At 42.3% G+C, this 26,328-nt stretch overlaps 1 protein-coding gene across 1 annotated transcript in view; it reads left to right on the top strand.

Annotated features, from left to right (window-relative positions):
- PLCXD2 (phosphatidylinositol specific phospholipase C X domain containing 2) overlaps positions 1–26,328 on the top strand; it is a 43,818-nt gene continuing 17,490 nt past the window's right edge. Inside the window, exon 1 of the mRNA XM_007113270.3 lies at positions 1–725. Within this exon, the coding sequence (XP_007113332.2) occupies positions 566–725 (160 nt within the window). The 5' untranslated portion in view covers positions 1–565. The remainder of the gene's footprint in view (positions 726–26,328) is intronic.

Raw genomic sequence — 26,328 nt, 5'->3', positions numbered from 1 at the left:
CAGGTTACACTTCTGAGCGCCTTCTGGGTTACACTTCTGAACGCCTTCTGGAAGCCACAGGGCAGCGGAACCTGTGCGAGGAGCCGGTGGAGGGAGAGCAGGCAGGCCCAGCTTATGTGCCAGCCCAGTGACAGACGTAAAAGCGTAAATCAGGCAGAGGATGGGGCGTCCAGGCGCTCACGTGTATATAGACCCACCGGCGTGTCTGTCTGCCGGGTGGGTACCTGTAGTGTGAGTGGCTCTGGGCGTGGCTGCTCGTAGGACATTCAGTTTCTGTAAGATTTATCTCGAGGGGCCTACCTTTCCCTGGCTCCAGAGGGGGAACGTAAGAAGTTTAACGGAGCCGAGTCTAAGCTGATTAAGGGAACAGCGGCTGGGCCGGAGAGGGTGCGGGCTGCAGGTGCTGGGCGCTAGGGAACCACGTCTTTGCCCCGTCTCCCCCGGCAGAAAGGCCTTTTGGCAAGACTGGTGTGACAAAGGTGGCCCTGAAGTGCTAGAGAGCCCGGGCAATTATGATCGCTGAGTGAGTGGCACCGGACTGAGCCTGAGCAGTTGACTGACAGGGATGCTAGCAGTTAGGAAGGTAAGGAGGAAACTCAGGATGGGGACCATCTGCTCCCCCAGTCCCAGCGGGACAAAGACATTGGAGGTCTGCAATGCTGACTGGATGGCCTCGCTCCCTCCTCTCCTCCACAACGTCCCCCTTTCCAATCTGGCAATCCCAGGTATTCTTCTGTTCTTACTTGTTCCCACTGTGTTTGCTTCTGCCATTTTAGTGTTGTTAATGGGTTGGGCTGCTTTTCTATTGTGCTGAGAAAATAATTGTCAGTGACCTTAACTAAACCTCTTTTTTATTTCTAACTAAAAACTTAACACTGAAGCAGCTGCTGTAAAGAGATTTAAGTACGCTGCATCATTGGCAAAAGGGACTCGAGAATGGAAGCGCCATTTTTTGTTTGTTTGGGTCTTTTTGTTTTGTTTTGTTTTTACTTGATAGACTGATTCTAAGAACATTACCTTCTTAATGTTGGGGCCAGGGTATGTGAGGGGTGCGATTCTTGAATCACTCAAAATAAAAAGGAGAGATCAAGGGTAATGAGTAAAAAGTCATTAACAATTGTAGATCTGAATCAACATTAACACTGTAAAGTATTTCCTTTCTCATTTATTTGACCTTTCATAGCAGAGAAACAAAAAACAGATTAGCATTTAAGAAGAGGTTCAGAACTAGGACTGAGTATAAAGACACATATTATTGTTGTTGGAAAAGACAGAAATTGAGAATACAGGTGCTCATCACCAGCAGTCATTAGGTGTGATGAGGTGGTGGTGTTTGAAGCTTTGTCTATATATATACAGGTGTCTGCCTGGCTGATCTAGAACCGAAGCCTTGAAAAGCACTTCTGCACCAGCCACTCTCTCTCTCCTGGGGCTTTTTACTGTGACATCACTCTCATTAGATTTGTTAAGTGTGTCCTCTTCCTTCCATTCAAAAGCTGGTTAAAGCTTGGTTTCTAGGGAAGGAGGTTTGGACTACAGTGATCTTGGTCTCACATGCTGGGCAAAGTCCTAGATTCTGATACTTGGAAAGCACTCCCAGGAGCAGGGGAATGGACCACTGCCAGTCCTTTCTCTCACCTGTAGACATAACAATTGACTTCACCCCTAGACTACCAGGAAAACTCCCAGCCATCCCTGGGAGCAGTCTGCTTTTTGGTGGCAGACAAGATGACCTCATGCAACCCCAGTTCTTTGCTTTCTATGCATGAGGAAGAGCCATGCTGGCTTCAGATGCAGCCTTTCCTTAGTCGCCTCTTCTTTTGGAGGTCTTCCAGGTTCATTGTCCTCATGGGCTCTTGTTGCTTTTGAGCAAGGAGAGGGTTGCTAAATCTCTTTATAGTTATGATCACTTGTGTTTTATTAGCCATTGACTACAGCTCCTTGGGAAATGCCATATGGTCATGCTTCAGAACAAGTCTTTTCCATGTTTAATTGACGCCTGTGGAGTCATCACTGAAATGATGCACAGGCATCTTTTAACATGAGTCATATGTCTTTCTGATGGAATTGTTTTGTCAGGTGCTACAGCAAATAGTATGTGTTTGCAAACAGAATGGCATCTTAGGCAGGCGCTAAATGGCTCTATCACTGGGGCATGTCTGGGTAAGCTGGGGCTTCCTCCTTCCTGTTGTACTTTGGACAGTTCAAACCACAGCAGCAGCTCTGCCCATGGTGTGGCTGTGCCCTCTGACCCCATGACTCCAGAAAGAAGCTGGGCATTTGTTCTGCAATCTATAGGGTATCTCCCGGTTACTAGAATTGCCAGAGTTTGTAGATAGTGGGGCCTGCTGGAAATTCTGTGGTTAGCCACCGTGGGAACACAGGAATTTGTTCACCCTGCTTTGTGAAGTCCAGTCCTTCTAAGCAAAAAAAAAAAAAAAAAAAAAGTCCTTGACTCCTCAAAAGATATGGCACTCATTTCTATGAATGCCTTTTTCCCAGCAGCGGAAGGAACGTGAGTGTATGTGTGTGTGTGTGTGTGTGTGTGTGTGTGTGTGTATATATATATATATATATATAGCTCAAGACAGGAAAATCACATATTAAGTGCCAGCCATTCCCCCTCCTCCCCCACCCCTGCACCCCTGCCTCACCACTGGCTCTCTCTTCCCTACTTCAAGCTGGATATTGCCTGGCTAAGGACTAGCAGTCGAGTTCTGCCAAGACTTACTGAGAGGTTCTGAAATACAGACAGCATTCAGGAAGTGGGGGCCACCATCTTGCTCTCTCTTCCTCGTCATCATCACCTTCATCATAATAGCTATTATTTACTGAGCAGTCCCATGCAGCACCCACTGGCATACATTACCTCAAATCCTTACACCTCCAAGATGGGTAGTAACACCCTCATTTTAGAAATAAGAAAATTATTGTCCAGAGAGGTTAAGTAATTTTCTCAAGATCACACAAGTAGTAAACAGCAGAACTAATATTTAAGCCCCTATGTAGCTGGCTCCAAAACCCACGCACTGTCCCTGTGTCCCTAAGGAGGCCTTGGGAAGTGCAGAGCAGCTGGGGGGAGGGGGGAGAATTCTCTAACTGAAAACCAGTTTTCACAGACTACCCTCTGCAGCAAATGAAAGAATTTTTAAAATTAGGTGGGTTTTGCCTGAGCAATTATAAATCACTATCTAGCTAGATATACACACAGATGTGTGTACATATTATATATCCGTAATATAAATATATAATTTTCATATATGTGTGTGTGTATATATATATATATATATATATATATACTGGAACCCAGTAAGTTATTCCTATTTGGAATTGGAATCCAGTAAGTTTTCAATTCAAATTTAGAGCTTAGACTTATTCTGTATGTGCATGTGTGCTTGCGTGTGCCACCCCAGGGCGTCTGTAATATTGGGTCAGCTCTGTCAGGATGGGAGTAGGGTAGGAGTGATGCGGGAAAGGGCAGGGAAAAGGCAGGCGTTCTGACATTAATAGCAGAACCGGGATGGAGTAAACTATGTCAGATCTCAGTGCATCTGCTGCATTTGCCTAAGTCATGATGGGAGAGAGCAAGTGTGAACTTGCACCTCTCAACAAAGCCTTGATGTATTATTTCACTTCCACAACTGTTAAGAACACCTGTTAATGACCACTGTCACCCAAACATATTGGCATATCTTGGAGAAGAACCTCAGAACAATTCTCCCTGCCAACTGTGTAGAATAATTGGAGACCTTAAGAGTAAAAAACATCTGGAAACTGCAAAAGTCAGATTTTAAAATTAAAGCTTTGAACTCTACAAACAATTTTGCTGATGTTAGTGAAAGCATGGTTTTCTTTATGGACAAAGGGACTGATGGGAAAAATGTTTTCAATAATGTGTACAGCTTTTCAATGAATTCTTCTCTGTATATTTTAGTGCTATTTCTCTCTTTTTTTTAAATCATGTTTTTCCCTTCTTTTTAACAAAGGTAAACTATTTGGTTTATTGGAAAGAACCTTGAACGCAAGGGTCTGGAAATTTGATATTGTTGATTCTGGCTGTGTGACACTGTAGAAGTATCCGAATTTCTCAGGACTTAGTTTCCTCATTTGTAATTAAGATGTTGGATTAAATGAAATGTAGAGTCCTTTCCAGATGAAAAATTCTTTGATTAGTTTGAAGGGTTTTTTTTGGTTTTTGCCTATTCACCTCTAAACATAGAAGAATAATTGGGTCATTTTTGTCTGAAGGTCATTTCTTTTATACCTCTTCAGAACAAGAAATTATTTTTGGCATGTGCAATCAAGGAATCACAATTGCCAGAAGGAAGCGAGGTCTTCTCACTTTAGCATCCTAAAATCGACTGTAGAGTAGTTCAAATCGAACAGACTCTGAGTACGTTTTAACAAACCTCCATGCTCAGGCCCGTGGGAGATCCAAAGGTGGATCAAGCTGTCAAATGAGCTTACATCCTAGTGATAGAGAGGTTTACACACACACGCATATATGTGTATACATATCTTCACCATACACGATTTAAAAAAACTAATTGGGGTGAATATCAGAGATGTAAATAAAGTGTTACAGATACACACAGAATGGAAGGATTAATTTCAGCTTTTAAGAATAGGAACGACTTTGTTGAAAAAATGGCATTTGACGTGGGATTTGAACAATGGTCAAAAATTTCAAGGGGGCTTCCCTGGTGGCGCAGTGGTTGAGAGTCCGCCTGCGTGCCCCGGTCCAGAAGATCCCACATGCCGCGGAGCGGCTAGGCCCGTGAGCCATGGCCGCTGAGCCTGCGCGTCCGGAGCCTGTGCTCCGCAACGGGAGAGGCCACGGCAGTGAGAGGCCCGCGTACAGAAAAAAAAAAAAAAAAAATTTCAAGGAATGTGACCTGGGGGTCAGTGTTGGGAAGGGGGCTTTCCACTTGAAATAAGCCAATTAAGCTAAGGGATGGAGATATATTGGGGAAATGGCTGGAGGACTACCTCTGCTGTCCCTCAGTAATGCTTTGTTAATATCTTTATCATTGCACGTCTCCACACATTGTTATTTCTAGGCATCTGTCTTCTACATCGTCTGTGAACAACTTGTTCACAGAGAACATGGCTTATTTCCCTTTACAATCCTAAGTCCCAGTACAGGGTAGCAGCTCTGTCATTGGTAACTGCTGAGTGGATCTTTTAGTGCATGGAACAGGAAAGTAAGGATGCTGGAAAAGTGGCTTGCAGCCACCATCATTTTCAACTGTGATCAGAGCTAAACTGAATAGATAGGTTAGGTTCTCCTTCTGGGAATGCCGTATGAAACACTCGGAATATTTTCCAATCCATTTCTTGTTATCTTTTGCATAATTTTCCCGTAGCTCTAGATAGGATTCATCACTGAGCCGCATTAGAAATGGAAATTCTCAGGCGGAGTAAGATGGTCAGAAGGGTCAGAAGCAGATCTCTGTGTCACTTCTGCCCTAGGAACAGTACTTTCACCCAGCATCCCTTCTGCCTTCCTTCTTCCCTTGTCAGATGTAAGCGTCTCATGTTTCCTGTCTGGCTGCAGCCTCAGCCTGCTCTCATTTCTTGTTCCCCTTCCTTCCACTGACCTGGCCTGTATTCTGACCTCTCCCTTTCCAGTGCCAGCGCTTGCTCAGACCTCCTCACTGCTCTCCAATTCCCGGAGCATTCTCTGCTCTCATCTTGCTGATGACTTTCCCTTCTCTCCTTTTTCACCTTTCTGGAATCCTATCCTTTTCCTATGCAGTCCTACCTTTGACCACTTGACAATTTCTATAGCTCTTCTCCTGTGGTCCCTCACTCACTCCCCACATGTGTGACAGGGAGACAAAATCATTACGGGGACAGGACATAGGAAATCGTTACTCAAATCCTGCTTCTGGAAGTTGGATCAGGTGCATCTCACAGAGATGGGAACCCAAAAGGGTGCAAGATACATTCTGGAACAAGAAGTTTAGGTGGGCTCCACTTTGGGGATATCATGAGCCATGAGTTGGCCCTAGAAGAGACTCATTGTCCTACAGAATCTGAGGCTGTGGAAAACCAAGGACCAAGCTAAATCTACCAGGGCTGACCCAATCAAGAAAAAAATCACACGGAACCAAAATGGCCTCTTAAGTGGGAACAGGCTTTTGTTGTTGTTTTTCATTTTTTTTTTCCTCTGGGTGGTCATAGTGAGGAATAAAAAGAGGCTATGATTTAGTGTTTGCATTAGTAGGTTTCTCTTCTAAGAAGGTTCATCACTTCCTGAGATCCTTTCCCTGCCCCAATCACACAAAAGCCACAAGGAACTCAGGAATCACCCATGTCTGTAAGAAGCAGAATCATGGATTGGTTTAGAGTATTAATGCTAAAGCCACACTGTCTGGTTTTGAATCCCAGCTCAGCCCCTCACGAGTCTGTGACCTTGGGCAAATTACTTAACCTCTCTGTGCCTCAGTGTTCTCTGTAAAACAGATAATAATGGCACTACCTCCTTTGGTTAGTGTGAGAATTAAATTAATTCATGTTGCACGCTAAGAACAGTGTCCGTCACAAAATAATGTGTCCTTTAAAAAAATTAATCATGATAGTCAGTTATTGAAAGCCTGTGTCTGGAATGGACAACAAAAACTGAGGTGTAAAATGCAGTCTATACCCTCAGGTAATTTGCAGTCCAGTTAAGGAGCTGACCTTCCAATTAAGCCATGTGGCTCAATGTTCTCTGTCTGATCAGATCAGGATAACTTGAATGGTCATTCCCTCAAGGGGACTTCGAGTTAAGGGAAGGCTACATGGAGGGTTGCCCAGGATGTGAGTACCAAATGAGTCTTAAATGTAATCTGAGGGCAGCTGATCAAGAGAGCCAGAAAATCCTCTTTAGCTACTTTGTCCTCCCATCCCTAGTTCAGCTGTCAAACTTTGTCACCTCCAGCCATCCAAAGCCTTTGGGAAAAATTTAAGTCTCTGTGACAGGACCATACTGCTAACTTTGCTTCTGCTCTACCCCTGGCCCCATCACTTACCCTCTTAACCTAGTCGTTTTGTTCCCAGATGAAGAGAAGCAATATTACAAAATGCTTTCCTTTAAACAAATCTTTTTACATATATAACTCCTTCCCCAGCTGCGGAATAGCTTCATAGTCCCTCCAGATATATGCATCACCCACACATACACACAAACACACACATACTACCCATCACCCAACACACACACACACACACACACACACACACACACACACACACACACAATGCGCACACACTGAGCCATGACCTTAGCCTCACCCTCAAGAGATCCCAGATTCTACCGCCTGCTATTGTTTCGCCTTTATAAAGATCCTGCAAGACATGCCCACTGACGGTTCAGATCCTAGGAGCCTGCCGCTGTCACCTGCATTGCTGCTGTTTCAGACGAGCTTCTGAGGCTGAGGATTTGGTTTCTGACACGTGCTCTGACCTGACCTCTACCCTGCCTGACAGGCTGGCTCCACATCTCTTCCCAGCCTCTAAGAGCTTATAACTGCAGGCACACTAGAGGGAATGGTGGTGAAATGCTTTAGCTCCTGAATCTTTGCCTTCGGGAAAAGCACAAACCACTTTGTAAATGCTGACTAACCCTAATTAGAGTTTCAAACCAGACCTGTAGAGAAGGGATTATTTATGGACATTGTAATAGGTGGGTGTATTGGTGTGTGTGAAAAGAATTTGAACACATGTCAAGAACCAAATTTAGGTGGAGGAGAACTGTGACTAAATCTGTCTGAGTATTTACACGCACGTGGGTAAGTAGGAGTCCTTCCACTTTCTCACATCTATAGGAATGTGGGTTATATTGCTAAATGCCCATGAGGCTCAAACAGTACCTGGGAGGATGGCATTAGGAGATCTCTAGGTGGCTCCCAGATCACATGGGTTTGGCCACAGAGGCCTGCACTGCTCTCAGGGGGGTGTCTAGCTTGTATTATCTACGAAAGATCTGCAGTCTTTTTTGGATTCATTGTCTACTAAGCAGTTAACATTTTCTAAGAGAATAACAGGGTTTTAAAAATTAATTTCCAATTATTCTAGAACTGTTGGCTGGAAGGTATTATGTCTTCTCTGGGGATAGTCTGTCAGTATTTTTTTTCTCTGTACGGACCTAATAAAATCTAAATAAAGAAAGAAATAGGAAGCAGTTGTACCTCGTAATGCAAATGTCTTGGAGTGTGAAGGCATCTGCATTAATAATGGGACTGAGAAATCCTAGGCTCTGGCAGACTGAGAGGAATATTTTATGAACATGTACGCTTTGAAGGCTTATATACTGAAAACAATATTCTTAAAGTACAGTTGAAGCCAGATGAAAGAAACATGCCAAACAGATAAAGGTGAAGACAGAGTCTCTCTCTCCCTCCCTGGGTTTGAGTTTAAGTGATCGTCCTGGCAGGAGGTATCCATATAGATCCTCATAAGAATTATATGTGCACGTCGTGTCAGATTGGCTAAAAAAATTACTGGTGCTTGTTTGCTCCTTTTGCTTCTTTTGGTTCTCATTGCCTGTACTTCAGAAATGTATTCATCTAAAGGGAAAGTAGTTATTCAAAGGATATTTATCAAGTGCCCTTTTGTGTAAGGTGCTGTGTTAAATTAGGTGAATACGGAGATAAATAGGATTCTTCTCCCTGCTCTTCATGAAGTTCTGATCTTAGAGGAAAGCCAAAATTCAAACACCATGGAGAAAAATTCATAGGGTACAATAACACTTAGAAAACCAGTACCTATTCCATTACTGGTAGGAGGAGGAAAGCTTGGTAGATTGGACTTCCAAGAGGAGATGACCCTTGGGTTGAATCATAAAAAGCAATTAGTAAATATCCAGGTGCTACAGGTAGAGAGAAGAGTGACACAATGCAGAAGTACCAAGGACTGAGAGATAGGGTTTCCTTGAGGAAACCCAAGCATCAATTTCATTTAAAGAAAGTAGTGGAGATAAAGCTGGGAAAGTAGGCTAAGGAGACTTATGTATCATGCCAAGATTTCAACATTGAATGTTATCCCGAAGGCAAAAAGCAGCCACTGAAAGACTTGGTCAGGAATGGATTAAGAGCCCTAAAACAATTGCATAAGGGTGAGGAGAAACAAAATGACCCATCAGTTATTAGGGATGCTGAGGGATAATATAAGAAGTTCCTTATTTCTTTCATTCTGTTGAATATATATTCATTGATTACCTTCCATATGCCAGGCTCTCTCCTGGGCACTGGTGATTCAGTGATGATCAATACAGACATGTTTCCTGCCTTCAAAAGCTGACAGTCTAGTTGGAGAAATGGACATTTAATCCAACAGTCATGATACAATATGCTATGTAAGATGAGAGGTAGAGATTACTGGTGGAAGAAGCCTATAGCAAGGATATCTTAAGAAGACTTGGGAGTCCAAGGAGGCCCCCAGGAGGAAGTGATGAATATACTGCAGTCTGAAGTATACATAGGAACTAGCCCCCAGGATAAGAGCAGCAAGGGTAGGAGTGTCCTAGGAAAGGACACAATCTGGGTGAAGACCTTGAAGAGAGAAAATGGCCCATTTAACAAACCCAAATGGTTCATTGTAGTTTATTGACCATAAACAAGGAGGAGGGGGCAAGGAGTAAAGTGGCAGATACTGAGAGGTCTCATTAGCCATGTTAAAGTGATTTAGCTTTACCTTAACAGGTGAGGGAAGAGTGTTAAACAGATGAATGACAGAGCAGCTTTGTGTTTTGGAAAGATCACTCTGGCTGCAGTCCACAAAAGGTATTTGAGTTGGGAAGTACTGTAACGAAGGAGACCACTTAGGTTGCTGATGAGGTTATCCAGGTGGGAGATGATACTGACCAGAGGAAGATAGTGACCGTGTGGATGAAGGAAAAGGGACAGACACAGGAGATGTATAGGAGGAAGTATCAGCAGGACTTGGCGACTCATTGGAGGGTAAAAGAGAAGGTATAACTGTCTTGGGTAACTGGGAGGAGGGGGATGTCATTCCCAGAAATAGGGATACAGGAGAAGGAGCAGTTTTAGGGGTGATGGAAGGAAACAGATTTGCTTAGTTTGGAGCATGCTGAGTTTGAGGTACCCGTGGGACATTACAGAATTGGGAGAAAGCGTAGTAGCATCCAGTGGAAATGATTTCAGAGCTAAATCTTACAATTTGTCCAACCCCCTACCCTCACTCACAGCTACTATTATATTCAATATAAGATGATTTGAGTTTGAATTTAGTGTCTTCATTTTTTTATATGTATATTTTTTGGATTTCAACTAAAATTTTACTTCTTTCAGGAAATCTGTCTTCAACTTCTGGTCCTAGATAAATGACCCTCCCAAGCTCATTGAGTGTTCTGCTTAATGGGCATGAATTCTGTCATTTGTTTCACTCTTTCCCCTACCGTATTGGCAGCTTGGGGTTGGGGGGCGGGGAGGGGTTAGCTATGTGCAATACACCACAAACCAGCTGTGAAATGGAAGCTTTTAGTTACATTACCACATTATCAAATACAATTTATTTTACACATTGACATTCAGGGTTACACCAAGAGGCTTAGTAAAAGCAGGAGAATTTTTTTTTTTTTTTTTTTTTTTTTTTTTTGTGGTATGCGGGCCTCCCTCTGCTGTGGCCTCTCCCGTTGCGGAGCGCAGACTCAGCGGCCATGGCTCACGGGCCCAGCCGCTCCGCGGCATGTGGGATCCTCCCAGACCGGGGCGCGAACCCGGCTCCCCTGCATCGGCAGGCGGACGCGCAACCGCTGCGCCACCAGGGAAGCCCCAAAGCAGGAGAATTTTGTAATAGAATATTTACTGTAACTTTTTCTTCTACTCTAAACATTTTCCTGTTTTCCCTAAACCTTCGTATTGTTCTTTCTTTTGTGTTAAAAGGAAAGGTTGTTAAAATATGATTATCCCAGAACTGAGAAGGCTCATCAGGGGATGACCAAGTGCCCTTTGTGAGGTGTTATTTTACCAAAGATGATGCCATCTGTTCAGAGACAGAGCAGGGTGATAATTAGCAAACTAGAGGAGGAATTTCTTATTAATGAATTACCTATACAGTGTCTTACTTGGGTATTAGCATCTATTGGACATTTAAGGAAGAGAAAGTCTTTCAAAGAAAAATAGATACCCAACTATATAAAATGCCTCCCATACATGGGATTGAAAACCCTTTGACTCACATAAATCATAGGCTATTGGGGCTGATTTGGAGACTGTCTAGGGCAATGAATTACCTTGATGCCCTGCAGAGTTCTTGGGAGGCTTGACTCCCCCTTGAGCCCTGCAAGGACAACTCTAGGCCAGAAGTGGGACTGTCTGGACAGCACTCTAACCAGAGAAGCTCTACTTGCACTTGTTTTTATATATAAATATTTCATTTGACAACATTCCAGGTCTGAAAGCACCCTGAGAACCTCTGATTTACTTCAGTTTTCTCAAGCTCATCTAGCCAGCTGGGCTAGACCAGGACCAGCTCTCCGGATTCCCAGGCTGATGTCTGTCCTCAGACAGTGGGATGCCCCTTGGCTTCTCAGAACATGAAAAATACGTTGATCAACATCCTCTGCTTCCAAATGTTCTGCCTTGCTTCAAACACGGTTGCTTTGTTGCACTGTGAACAATTATGAATTAAATAGGCAACTGATTAAAAATTATATTCGCCACATGGCCCTCTCAGATTTTGCTGACAGTATAATGGCTATAATTCATACTCTCCCACATGCCCCATGGAAAATAATCAAGTATGATGGGTCAAGTTTATCCCGTTGGCTTGGCAAGCTTTAAAGATATTATTCTTTGGTTTGGAAAAGTGCTAAGCAGTCCCTTGATCTTGAACCTTGGATCCATGTTGGCCATATTTTGTATACCCTAAAGATGCCTCAGCCTTTCCGCACTTGTCCATATGGAGTCAAGTTCTATACAAATGCTGATTTTTCCCAAGGACCTAATTTAGGTGCGTGAGGTGGGAAGCCCCAAGGAGATGTTATTAAAAGATAATTTACATGGGCTTAAGTTGCAGGAAATCTACTCTCTAGGACTTTTCCTTTTAAATTGTTCAACGCAGTATTTTATTCTAGCTGCTCCTTTAGTCATCCTTTCTGGTTTATTTTTGTCCTCTGTGTTTTCCAACACATTCCTCTTCATTGACCCAGATAACTCAAGCTAGAAGGACAAATAGAGATAAATGGAACTGGGGGCGTACAGGTGCTGGGGGAGAGAAGGTGCAGAGAGTGAACTCTGCCTATTGAAAGAAGATGAATGGACCAAAGAGAAGTTTGGGAAAGGATCAGGAGACCTAGGCTCATCTGCCCTAAGCAACTCTGTAAACAGTTGTACGTTTAAGTGAGCATGCTTGCACTTATTCTATATACATGTATTCAGTGCATACTGTATGCCAGAAACTTACTAAATATGAAGATATGGGCATGAATTAGACATGATCCCACCCTCAGAATCTCACAGTCAGCTGTCAGGGACAGACATGGAGATAATTACCACCAGTGTCCCAAGCAGCACAGGGCAAAGAGCAGTTAAATCTGCTTGAGTCACGTGAGCTCACAGACAAATGATTATGACCTGAGTCACATACAAGTAATTAAAATGGAAAGCCAAGAGGCAATGAGACTGTTCCCAAGGACTCTAAGGGTTTTTTGTGGGTTTTTCTTAAACAAATCTTTTGCTATATTCAATAACCATAAGGCCCAATTCTCATACATATTTTTATAAATAAGTGTGTTCTTAGCTCAGGCCATAGAGCTATTTTAATATGCACAATTGCAATCTGTTGAGATCAAATTTATTGCAATATTCAGAGAGATTAAATACCTGAGTCATAATATGACATGCTTTTCTACAAAAGCCCTAAACATCTTCAGCCTTTAAGGACGTGTTTGTTTTTATGTCTATTCTTAATATTTTTTATCTTATATCTATCTTTAATTTTTATTCACATTGGACGCAGTATAAAGAAGTAGTTCCGAATATAGGTTCTGTTTTAGTGGCCCTAGGATCAAATCCTACCTACTAGTTATGTAACCTCAAATAAAAAGTTTAACCCTCTGTCACACAGTTTTCTCATCTGTAAAATGGAGATAATTATAGTACTTATTTCACAAGTGCAAAGTAAGAGGAAGCACAGTCCACGAGACCACTCTTACACTAGTTGCAAGTTTGGGGGTCCTCAAGGTCACTCTTATCACTTTGATAATTTGCTAGAAGGACTGACAGAACTCACTGAAAGCTGCTATAGTCAATTGCTATTTATTACAGCTACAATCAGCCACATGACGAGTCCAGGGAAATCCCAAATGTGGAGCTTCCAGTTGCCCTCTACCCTGGAGTTGTGGACAGTGCTGCTGTCCTGGTGTTGATGTGTGATGATATGCACAAAGTATTGCTAACCCAGGAAGCTAGCCTGACCCTTGGTGTCCAGAGTCTTTGTTGAGGGTCCACATGGCTGATCTCAGCATCCAGCCTCCCAGAGGTCAAGCCTGTTCCCACATGACTCAAAACCCTCGCCATAAATCTCATCCTTAGACTTTTTGATGTGGTCCCAAAGCTCTCAGGTAAACAGAGATACTCTTATCAGGTAGGATATTCCAAGAGTTTAAGAGATTACCTCCCAGAGGCCAAGGACAAAGACCAGAACCCTCTTTGGGCAAGGTTAAATTTTTTACTACACAACCGATGTGTTTAAGAATTAAGTAAGATGATGGTTACAATGGGCTTAGAATATTGCCTAGTACAACACCAGCATAAATTTTTGATATATATCTATTATTATTAACAATCCTTTTTGATCCTACAGCATCATACTAGATACTATAGGAAATCTTAAAAAAATTAACAAGGTGTAGTTTATAATCTTGGAGGAGAGATACTAAGTTTCAAGTAAAACCAACAAAAGCAGAATGAGGTTGAGTACCACAGTAAAGGAAAAGCAAACTGCTAGGGACCAGTAGAAGGGAGAGGTTACTTCCAGGCAGGGGTTAGGGGACAGCTGCTCTGGGAGGGCACCTGAGCGGCACTGAGGGATGGGGGTTCCGATATGGCGGGAGGGCATTCCAGACAGAGGGAACCACATGAATAAAATCAGAGGTGGGAAAGCAAGGGCACCTTTGGGGAACAGAGAAGGGCTGCCATGGCCTACTGTAGAAGCAACAGGAGGAAGAAATGGGAAAGCACTGGACAGACAGACTGAGAGAGCTTTTCAGTGTGCTGTTGAGCCCTTTATGCCTTGTCTCATAGACTCCGGGGAGCCAGTGACAATCAATACAAGGCCTAGAGAACACCCTGAAAGAAAGTATGCTGTCTCTTTTCATATCTCCAGTCTTTGAAACATGCTCCTTCCTCAACCGTATCACTCTCCCTCCCAATTCCTCCCACTTCACTTGGCCAATTACAATTCATCCTGCAAGAAACAGCTCAAGAACTACTTCTGTGCACACCTCCATAATGAAACACGTTAAATGCCATCAGGACCTGTTTTCCGCTCTACACAACTGTATTTTGTCATCTCTGTATACTCAGTGTCTGTATACTTGTAGAGTGGTTCAAAGGAAAAAAAGGGAGAGAGCGAAAGAGGAGAGAGACATGAAATCTTGAAATATCTACAGAGAATTTAAAGAGCAGATATTTCTAGTTAATTTAAAGAGAAACTAGGACATACAGAGTGAGTGAGTAATAGTGCCTAGAGTAAGACAAAATCTTATAACTGCATGGAAGAGTCTTCTCAAGGTATCCCAAGGCTTTAGTAGTAGTAGTAATAATAACAATAATGATAATGATAATAGGCAGAAGAAGAGCTTACTTATACAACACTTATAAAGCACTTGCTAGGCACCGGATATGCTCTACTTGATTTATGTGAACCCAGTTAATCTCTGCAACTCAGTGATGTAAGTACTATCATTATCTCCATTTTACAGATGAAGAAATTGAGGGACACAGTAGTTAAGCAAATTACAACAGAAATCCTGATAACAATCCTAGGATTGTAAAAACTTGGTCTTGCCAAATTCATTTAATTGCATCTGAATAAAAGACATTCATAGAGTTGGAGATTGACCTAGTGTCGGGCTGTAACTTCAGTTCCTTGTTGGAACTGAAGTTGTTGGTTGGAATAAAGAGCAGTGTTCTTTTCGTCCGAGGCATATGTTTCCACGCCAGGCCCCTAATGCCTGAGCGCCCATGAGGATGGTTGTGTTTGAAGGACTGCCTGCTAACCTGTTCCTGCTGAACAAGTCACTTTTTTTTTTTCAAGACCAGACATCTAGGAGGCTTTTTATTGACTGAGAACAAAAGCAGCCCAGTGGTTTAAGTGGATTGTGTAGTAATCGCCCAGCAAGGCTCCAGCAGGGAAGACGTCTTTCTGCCTCTTGGCGGCAGAGAGATCAGCAGGGGCTTTTAGCAGGCGTTTGCTTGTCAAGAACACTCCACTTCCTGGGTGGGTGTGTTTTCCTTCTCCTTCCCCTGCTGTGTGTAATGTACAAATTTCCTTTAAACCCATCATTTGGTGTCATTTACGCTGCTTCTTGTTGGATTTTCCCTCTTCCTTTTCCCTTTCCCCGTCAGAGTTTCTGGCCTAGTCCTCCATTACCAGGAAAGAGAAAAACCCTTCTTGTTTTGAGGGGATCTAGCTGAGGAGCTTCCCTGGATCTCAGCCATTCAGCAGTTTGTCAAATGAATCTTAAAGTAAACCTTCTCTGTGAAAACTTTCAACCCAAGGTAGGTGATTAGGAAGGTGTTTTTTTTCCAAAGTCCCCACAATAAATTCCATAGAAATGTCCCACAAAGCAATGAAATGCCAGTCATTCTGGACTGAAGGGAACTGTCACCTACCTAATTGCTAGACAAGAAATGAGCTACTGGCCAATGTGTTCAGTCAGCATAGTGCAGATTCATCACTGGCCAACCCGAGTCAGTGTGAAGGGAGAGAATTTCTCCAGCAATTTGACAAAATTCTCAGATGAGCCAAAAGTAAATAAATACCACTGTCAGGCTTGGGAATGATTTGCTTTTTGCAAATATGGTAAGTTAAATCTATAAGCACATATTCATCTTAAGTGTAGTAAGTATGAAAGGAACGTATCTTACTTCTTTGCAATGATTAATAATCCTTGTTAAAATAGGGTCATATATTCCTTTAATTCGCTGTTAATGAGTTAGAATCCTTCGATTCTTTAGATAGAAGAGACCCTAAAGCTCACTTCACCCCCCTTCCTAAATTTGCAAAGGGAGAAGTTGAGCTACAGTCTGAACCTAAAAGCTGAAGTTCATACAAGTGATCAGGGCAGAACCAGCAGTGTGATTCAAGACTCAGAGCTAGCTGTGTTAACCACACAAAAAAATTGTGTCCTCAACTGAAAGAAGGTTAGAGTGCCCTCTTGTGTCCCTACATGGAAATTCTTCATGTCTTTACACAATTTAAAATCACTTTAATCTCTCCATCAACTTTACTGCATTGGGGTGAAGGTCAGACATGTAGCTCTGAAAACAAACCCTGTGATCATTATGTTATCGGAAGTAAATGCACTATGCATTTGACCTACTTCATCAGTAAAGACAATAACATCATCCCTAGAGTTGTTTTGTGTGGATTCGGGTCTGGCTGACCTAGGTTTCTGTCTCCACTGGCAATCTTGGTAACCCTGAACCAGTTGCAAAGCCAGTCTGAACCTCTGTCCCCTCTTCTGTAAAATGCAGATAATCACTGCCCTGCAGGACTGGCAGAGATCAAATGCAATCATGTAAGTCAGCCCAGCCTGACATTTGGTAAACAATAAACAATAAATTGAAATTATTAGTTATTTTCAGACGTGAGCCGCCACGAGGGATCACCAGCAAGTTCACAATGAAGGAACTGAAGTGAGAACGCTGTGGAGTGAACAGAATGTCCTTGGGATGCTTTTAGCTCTTGGATGAAGAGGTTTCCATGAGCTCTGGGGGCAGAGGAAGTACATTTTTAAAGAAATAACATGCTAAATATGTGATTCTTCCAAAATAAATTCTTCCTTTAGATGGGGAAGTTTAAACAGAGCTAGGCCTAATGGCTTTCCCACAGATGAAATCTCTTTCAGAGGTAACAGCTGGTCTTTGGCACTAAGGGCCCAGCAGTCAAAAAAAAACAATCTCTGCTCTGAAAGAAAAAGTTAGAAAACCAAATCTTATTTAGGGCATTGGTCCAGTTCTTTTAGAAGTCTTTATTTATTGAGAGAGTAACCATATTAAAATAAGTAAAGAACAGAGGTGAAAAACAATAGCTGGATTAATTCATTCTTTGATTTTCATTTTCCTTAAACTCCTTATTTTATGAAACAAGCTACCTCAGCTTAAGTGTTCCGGCAAAATGGCACTAAATCGAGTCCTTTTGCCCCAGTGAACTTTCAAAGGTTCCCTCCTCCCTCCAGTAATTCTCACAGCCGTCCTTTTCACACATGTGGGAGGGAGATATCATTATGTACAATACAATGAGACTTGACCTTTAAATGTCAGTGCAAGTGTGGAGTCTGGTGATTGTCTGTATCTTTCTTCCACTAGCTCATTGGAGAGTTGAGGAAGACAGTCCAATAGTGTGTAAGCGGGAAGCGGGTAGGGGCGAAAGGAACCCCTCACCTGTGCCCCTCTCTTTGTTTTCACCCAACCAGGGAAAAGGAAAGGAAAGCTTGGATTGGACTCTGTCATCCACATACTTATCCTAGATACCACAATCGCTGGGAGGTTTATGTGGATTATCGCACCGCAAGAGCAGATAAAAAAAGGCTGCTCAGTTTGCTCGCCTCGCTCATCCTTTTGGGGAATCTGTTGCTTCACCTAAGACAAATACAGCACGTGAGGCCGGGGAATTTATTATTGATGGAAAGTTCATCCTCGGGCCCTCGCGTGGTTGCAGAGGAGCAGAGCTGGAGCCTCTTGGAGCCGACATCGTGCCCCGCTGCTCGGCGGCGCATGCGCACGGGGCAGTGCTAGAGCCGTAGACCGCCGCTGTCCGCCCTGTGCTCCCTTTGTGGACATCAATCATCAGTCAAAGAGTGAAAAGAGGGCTTCCCTGATGGCGCAGTGGTTGAGAGTCCGCCTGCCGATGTAGGGAACACGGGTTCCTGTCCCGGTCCAGGAGGATCCCACGTGCCGCGGAGCGGCTGGGCCCGTGAGCCATGGCCGCTGAGCCTGCGCGTCCGGAGCCTGTGCTCCGCAACGGGAGAGGCCACAACAGTGAGAGGCCCGCGTACAGCAAAAAAAAAAAAAAAAAAAAAAAAAGAGTGAAAAGATATCCCCTGACTCATACTTGAAAGTCTCCTATTTGTGTGGATTAACTGAACAATACATTTTGTAGCTGCTATAGTTACCTCGATAGCATTTGTGAAAGTTTCTGATGTTCAACTCATTTTCTACTTTACGCTTTTGTCTTTTTACGCATGGTTTTTCTCCTTAGAATGCCCCTAAACATCTCTGTGTCTTGTTTATCGATGCTTATATACTAGCCCTTGTGTTCCAGTTTTGGTTTTTTTTAACATCTTTATTGGAGTATAATTGCTTTACAATGGTGTGTTAGTCTGCTTTATAACAAAATGAATCAGCTGTACGTATGTATATATCCCCATATCTCCTCCCTCTTGCGTCTCCCTCCCTCCCACCCTCCCTATCCCACCCCTCTAGGTGGTCACAAAGCACTGAGCTGATCTCCCTGTGCTATGCGGCTGCTTCCCACTAGCTGTCTATTTTACGTTTGGTAGTGTATATATGTCCATGCCACTCTCTCACTTTGTCCCAGCTTACCCTTCCTGTGTTCCAGTTTTAATGCCAGCATACCATGAAAAAGAATTTTCATGAAGGAAGTCCGTCTCAACCAGAGGGAAGCCTCCTCTTGTAAGTTTCCACCTTCCCCTCATCTTTGTGTGACACCACTCCACTCCCCATAGAGGTCTGCCCCTCTGGGCCAGGCACTGGGCAAGTTGAGGCAAGGAGGGACGGTGTGGCAGAGGAGAACCCCCTGGTGTGAGGGGGCCTGAAAACTGGGATGGGTAGGACGTGTGTTTCCTCTAGACAGGTTAGTATCATGGCACCCCTCACACTGTCACTTAAAAAATATGTATTCGTGATTTATAGAGAAATGTTGAGGTGAAATTTTACATCTTTGAAAACTCCGCATTAGGTTATCTCCTCTCCCAGTTCTCTCTCCTCAGCCCCGCTGCCCTAGGATTCCCTCCTTCTCTCCCCTTCCCCTCCTGGCCTCTCAAGCTCCCTCCCCTTTCTCGGCAGATCAATTTAGGTCCTTCCAAGTTTCTGTCTGCAGACTTGCACACCCGCACCCATTGCTTAATACTGCTGCAAGTATGTCAAAAGCCATTAATGCCAGAGATGAATATTTCATTTGTGCCGAGCAAACAAAAGATACCACTTACCAGGATTCTCTCTGCATGAACTGAAAATGACTTTTTTATCCTTATCACATGTTCATATTTAAGATAAAGAGTTTACTATGTGCCTTAAAGAGAGATCTCTCTCCCTCTCTCTTTTTTTGTTAAACATCCTGCCCATTTTGTAAGGAGTCACTGGTGAAAACCTACATCAACTGGCACCAAGTTTGTAGATTATCCCAGTGATACTTTTACATCCCTTGTTGACGGGTCCCATCAGCCACCACTCTGATACGGTGCCCCTCAACATAGCTCTCCCTGGAAGCCCTCGGTGCTGCCAGAGCTGCTGTCACGAGGCAGGAAGATGCCGGGGAGGGAGAGGAGCTGGTGACAGCCTCCTCGGGAAGTGAGAGCCAAGCAGCAGGGCATTTGGAGTCCAGCTGGACCCATGCTCTCTGAAGGGCCAGAGAGGGGTCCCTGTATATTCCCTGTCACCATTTGAGTCTGAGAGTGGACCCTGGTGCTGAGGGAGTGAGCAGTTCCTAAGTGGCTCTTCTTCGAAAACTCGACGTTGCTGATCAGCTCCATGTGGAACTTGAGATATACGTTCTTAGTCATTGGTAAAATTAAGTAGTGGTCTCTCCAAACCTTAGAAGAATATCCAGACTTCTTGTTCAAATGATCTTGAGTGGGAATGTTTTGATTGCCTTAGTTTTAGAACTTTTGAAAAAATAATTTTTAATTTCTTAAAAATCACAGGTTCATTAAAGTACAGACACTTTTAGTGAGACAGTGGGTTTGAGGGCCCAGACCTCATTTTTAAGCTCATTTTATAAGAAATAGTTTTGAAAGATTTCTTAGAAATTATATGAAGATAGAATCTCCTGGGCTCTGTGTAAATCAAGGCATAAAATCATCTTATTTTTTCAGAAAAATTCAACCCTTTAAAATGGATTAATACATCACCAGGCTATCTCCCAGAACTCTCCAAGGTGGGGGGACAGTATCAGGAAGAGCTGTTGTTCAGCTAGACCTCTCAATTTCTGATCCCAACTCCACTTGAGGGCTGTTCTCTCTTCTTTTCCTCCTTTGGAGATGGGAGAACATTACTGTCTTTCTTTGGCTTGAACACTTATCTTTTCTCTCTCTTTATAAAGTCTGATACTGCTCTCTCTTCTGCTGTTTGCACTGACCATCATTTGATCTAGTTGACCCTTTATTCCAGCCCAGACACCCTCTGGTTATCTGAATGACCTAGCTTCATTAAGATAGAGTGTAAGAAAGATTTTTGGTCTTTTGTGTTTGGGCATCTTTAATATCCTCTTGTTGTAGTTTTTGCAGCTAAGATCTTATTCATTTTCCCAGAATAATTTTTTGGTATGTATATTTTACATGAATTTAGAAAAATAAATTGGACATTCAGTACCATTTTATGCAGCATCAGCTCCACTTGGTAACTGGCAAAACGGCTGCACCTGTTTTCTTGCAAGCTGCCTGCATTATTCTGGCCTCACCTGGTATGGTATAGGCTAATAATCAGAGAAAGAATACGAAATTACAAATCATATGACCTAAAGTTCAAACTGAGATAAAATAAACAAGCCCTAACTGAACACTCTGACTATTCCTAACAGAAAATGTATGCACATTCAGTATATGTTTTAAGACCTAGCCTGCAATGGGCCAGACCATCTTAATTTTGACAGAAGTAGTATGATGAAGTCCTGATAAAAATCTGGAGTTTAGATGGCTCTTTTAAAAATAAGCTCAAAATAATGATTGTCTTTAAAAGAAATTTTGCAGAATGATGATTATGTCTATTAGAAGCTCTTTATTTTTATTAGTAAAAATACTTCTGTGAAATAGTGAATTTTTTTCAATTCTTTTAAATATACTTTTCCAAGTGAATGAAGCATGTTTTTTTTTTCCTCCTGAACATAAGTTTTACCTGGATTTCATTTCAGACGGACCACTCTAGTGTCAACATATACACATCGACGTGCACATAAATGCTTTGGTAACTGAGAGACGTTAGTTCCAAACACCTCTATAGGTATCCCTACTATGAAGTTTTGCTATTTAAACATTTGCTATAACAACTTATAATATGATTTGTTTTACCTGGAATTCACTACCTGAATGAAAAAAGCTCATTATAGCAAATTCACACGTGTGGGCTAGCAAAAACATTCAAGTTGCAGATACATCCAGGCCAGGAGATGGAGAAATGTGTCACATCCATGGCCCAGCTTCTCTCTCAATAGGCTCAATTGTACATTAGTGCTCTCAACTTGTCACATTACTGAGTAGAAATGTCTTCTAAGAAAGCGAAAAGGCTTTGAATAAAATCGGTGAACCCAAGAGGCCTGAAAAGCCCATACCTGCAAAGAAAAAACAAAGTGATAAAGAACGTTGAGGGAGATTATCTGATATAAAGCGGTCATGCTAATGTCCTTAAGAACTGTCCACTAGTATTTTAAATGTTCAAGAAATACAGAAAAAACTTCTGAAAGTATGACTTCAGAATACTGAAGAAAGCTTCAGGAAGACTGTGGTGTTTGGTGTTTCAATGCTTTCTGTTATAGAAAGATTCGTTGTGGCTGGTTATATAAGTGTTTGAGTGTTTTAATGGTATTTATTAAAACTGATAGGGTTTTTTGAAGAGTTGGGGAAGTATTACTGTTTCTTTCCATTTCAAATAATGGATTAAAGGTTTTCCTCCTCCAAAAATCAGCTATCCAACATGCCTTTAGCAATAGATTGGATTTGGTTTTTTTGTGTTTTTTTTTTCTATAGAAATCACTTGAGGATGTCTAATTCTATGATGTTAAAAGTAAAAAGTTCAAGAATATCCTTGGAACTTTCTCTCCCATATTTTCAAATTGCGTAGTCACTGAATTTATTTATTCCTGTTATTGACACAGGAGCAGACTAGAGATTGTTTATAATTATACTTTTAGTGCCAATTTATACTTAGCCTACATAATACTGTGATTTTAATTTATTCCTTTTGATGTTAATTCTGGATGAAACCTAAAATAAATCCCTTAAACTGCAAACTTCCTTTTTCTCAGTTAACTGCCACAGCAGATCCCTGAATATGAATGTTTAATGAGGTTTCACAACATTATTTAAAAACTAGAATTATTTGTTTCTCAGGTTGTGTCACTCAAGTAGAAGATAACACAAATTCCTTAATAATGAAATAATACTAATAATATGTTTGAGTTAATTCTGTTGGCCAAGGACTCTTCTGAATGCTTACCTGAGTTAATCACTTAACCTTCACCACAAACCATTGATGTTGGTACTACTGTTGTCCCCTGTTGACAGGTGAGAAACTGAGGCACAGCATTTCAGTCACTTAGCTAGTAAGCAGTGCAGACAAGAGTATGTATCTAGGTAGCCTGGCACCAGACTTCATGCTCTTAACCATTGTGGGAACTCTCCGTGTAGCTTATCCGGAGCTACAGTGTTTCATCAAGCTAGGGCTCAGGACTTACCATTGGTAAATCTCTTCTTGCTAAACTGGCATCTTGTACACTACAGCTCTGCGTCCTTCAGGGCTATGTAGGTGGAGAAATGACTTGCTGGGCCTGGAGAGGAATATTTTAAAAATAACTGGCTCTCAACCCATTAGTGTTCTAGGGGCAGGGGATGAGAACAGAACCCTCCAATATCAACTCACTTTATGGATGGTGTCCAGTGGGAAACAGTCACTGGTGGCATTGACAGACATGCCATTTAAAGATCAAAGAGGTGCAGGGTCAGAGATCCAACCCAGACATGACAGCTGTCCATTTGGCTACCGGGGAGCTCAGTCCGGAGTGATGTTTCTCAGCCTTTTTTCCTTTATGGCCAAACTAAGGGGCCTTTTTAGCTATTTCTATCCTGCTCAACACCCCCACCCCCCCCAACGATGAAATTTTAATACCACAGATACACTGTACGGTATATCTGTTTAGGTACTCTCTTTCTACTTTGAACATAAAAAGAGTAAGATTTTTTCATTCCCCCAAGAACCAATTTTTTGTTCCCAGTTGAGAATACGTGGCCTAGAGGCACCAATACATTGAATGGTGTGAGTAAACACAGGGTGGGAGGGTGGCCTTCAGTGAACAGACTTGGAAGGGTTAATGGGCTTCAAGGTTAAAGGGCCCACCAAGGGCAGGGTGGTACCTGAGGGAAGTGAGAAGAAGAGATTTTCTTAAATATATGAGGTCAGGTGTTCTTTTTTAAAAAAAAAAAAAAATTATTTAATATTGGAGCAGAGTTGATTTACAATGTTGTGTTAGTTTCAGGTGTACAGCAAAGTGATTCAGTTATACATAGACATGTTTCTATTCTTTATCAAATCCTTTTCCCATTTAGGTTATCACAGAATATCGAGCGACTTCGTTTCTTTATGTTTTCTCTTATCCCTGAAACAGAGATACAAATTGACCTTTAAATGAAAGTTTTGAAACTCCTGGATGGAATTAATTGCCCCTACTTTCTGGCATGTATTTCTGTTAAGCCACTGGTTGCAGGATGGGGTTTGGGTCTCTTCTGCTAGGCAGCGAGTCCCAAGGAGGATTCCATCCTCCTCCTGTCTGTAGCATCGGGCCTAGCACTGTGCCTGTCACACTGTGCTGTCAGTGGACATTTCCAGGGTTACAGGGTTTTCCTTGGGAGCCTGTTTCCCTCAAGTCCTGGTTTGACAAGTGGAGGTCAGGCGTTCTTTGACCTGGGTCACCATCCCTACCTCCCCAGATGCCACCCAGAGGTATGATAAAGAAGATTTTCTCTCTTTCTCATATTCTTCACTTAACTCTTATCTCATTCTTCCCTCCGTGGCTCTAAGTATAGTCACCTCATAATCTGAAATGCCATTGTGTTGTGATGACATATATCATTTCAGGGTGTGTGATTTGAATTCTCTTAGTTTTATTTAGAGACCAGCTTCCCAAGAAGCTTGCTTTAAACTCTTTTTAATTGAGTTCAGAAAAATGGCTACTATTCCAAATTGCAAGAAATGGGTAATGAAAGTGCTTTAACTAAAAACTGTTGTGTGCTCACCTGAGGTCTCCTAACTCCCAAATAGCAAACCTAGGAAAGAGTCAAGCAGCAATTGGTGTTCCAGATAAGGAGCAAACTGGCTGTCCCCAGTCCTCACAAAGCAGCTCATTTTCTCCTACTTGGTCCCTTAGATTATCTTGTAACCTAATGCTGTCTAAGAGGAAATAACCCTAACACTGGATAGACATCCTGCTAATCTTTTCTCATTCAAATATCTCTTTCCTTGTGATTTTGCTGCCTCAGTGACTTTATCCTGAACTCTGTGACCCAGTGCACATCTGAAATGCTCTAATTAAACTTAAATATCCTCATCTAATTACTTACTAGAAGGCATGATAAAGAAGCAAGGTGCCCCAATATTTTTCTTCTCTACAAAGAAGTGGTGATTATTCAGCTGGTCAAAGAGCAGGAGGCATTCCTAGAACACAAAGGATGGTAAAGAGAGCTTCTACCCAGATATGGGAAAGGCAATACACCAGATTATTATTTGAAGATTTGAAAGTAGTAGAAGGCCAACCAGAGAAATTGATCCCGGGAAGTCAGAGAGCTTGTTAGCAAAGGATAATCTTACATTTATGGCAGTGAATGTCAAGCCTGGGTACCTGATAGAATCACCAGGCGAGCTTTTCAAGTTTTTTATTCTCAACTCCCACTCCAGAGAGATTCTGACTCCGTGGGTCTTGGGTGGGATCTTGGGCACTGGTGTTTTTTAAAAGCTCCCCCAGGGGATTCTGATGTGCATTCAAGGTTGAGAATTACTGCTTTAGATTACAAAATGCCTTCACATACATTATCCAGGGTTTTGTATACATAAAGAGAGGAAATAGAGACATTTTAATGCCTTTTGATTGTATAAAGAAACAGGAAGAGACAAGAGTGGTAATTGTGAAAATGAAAGGATTGCAGAAAAATCAGTTTTCAAAAATTGGAGGAAAAAAACCTCACCTTTGTAGGGCTAACATTAGGGATGATATCAATCCATGGAGTGTAGAACATTAAGGAGAGGACTGTATGTCCATATTTCCTGCTCTGTATGGAATATTCTTGAGATGACAACAAAAGTTCCCTACCAGAAAAGTCTGAAAATAGTCATCCAATATTTGATGACTATTATTTTCTAAAACCTTATTTAGTCCACTCTATAAAAGAGAAATATTAGAGAAGTAAAACATTTGTTACTAGGCAAAAAGTTTGTTAGAAAATATCCCGTTAATATTTCCATGTGCATTCTGGGGTTGTGCACACGATCTGCATGTAGAGACAGACAGAGTGCCTCAACAGTGATCCTTACAGCTTTTGGATGGTTATAATGAATAATTCTGCAGGTAAAAGTGGCAAGTAACAACCTTGGTTGTAGCTAAAGGATGAAGTAGAGCCAACTCTGGGCTCTCAGATTAGGGGAAATAGAAGTCAAGTCACAATGAGGCAGAAGAAAGTAAGTTGTGATCAGAAAGTAGGATATTGCGTTTTGTGATTTTAGAAGTGGGCGATGACAAAGCTTAGGCTGTGACCAAGAGAGTGAGTGACAGCTACTGTCAACAAAGTAGAGGCTAAGCTGTCATCTCCATGTCAACCAATAAGATGGAGATGGAGAGAAACAGTGCTTCAGGTGCAGGAAAGAAAATCTTCCAGACCCTAAGTATTTAAGATAAGGAATTTCAATTAATCACCCCTTCTTCCCTCTAGTTTCCAACTAACAGAGAATGACTTATAATAACAGTAACAATAGTTCGGCACTTAGTATGTATCAGCATTGTTCCAGGCACTTTGCATGCATTCCAATGTTTTTTGTTTGTTTGTTTGTTTGTTTGTTTTTTCGGTACGCGGGCCTCCCTCTGTTGTGGCCTCTCCCGTTGCGGAGCACAGGCTCCGGACGCGCAGGCCCAGCGGCCATGGCTCACGGGCCCAGC

The sequence above is a fragment of the Physeter macrocephalus genome, chromosome 1, assembly GCF_002837175.3.
Source record: "Physeter macrocephalus isolate SW-GA chromosome 1, ASM283717v5, whole genome shotgun sequence".
In the NCBI taxonomy this organism is placed as follows: domain Eukaryota; kingdom Metazoa; phylum Chordata; class Mammalia; order Artiodactyla; family Physeteridae; genus Physeter; species Physeter macrocephalus.
Note: the sequence above shows the minus strand (reverse complement) of the source record. Positions and strands in the feature narration are given on the sequence as shown.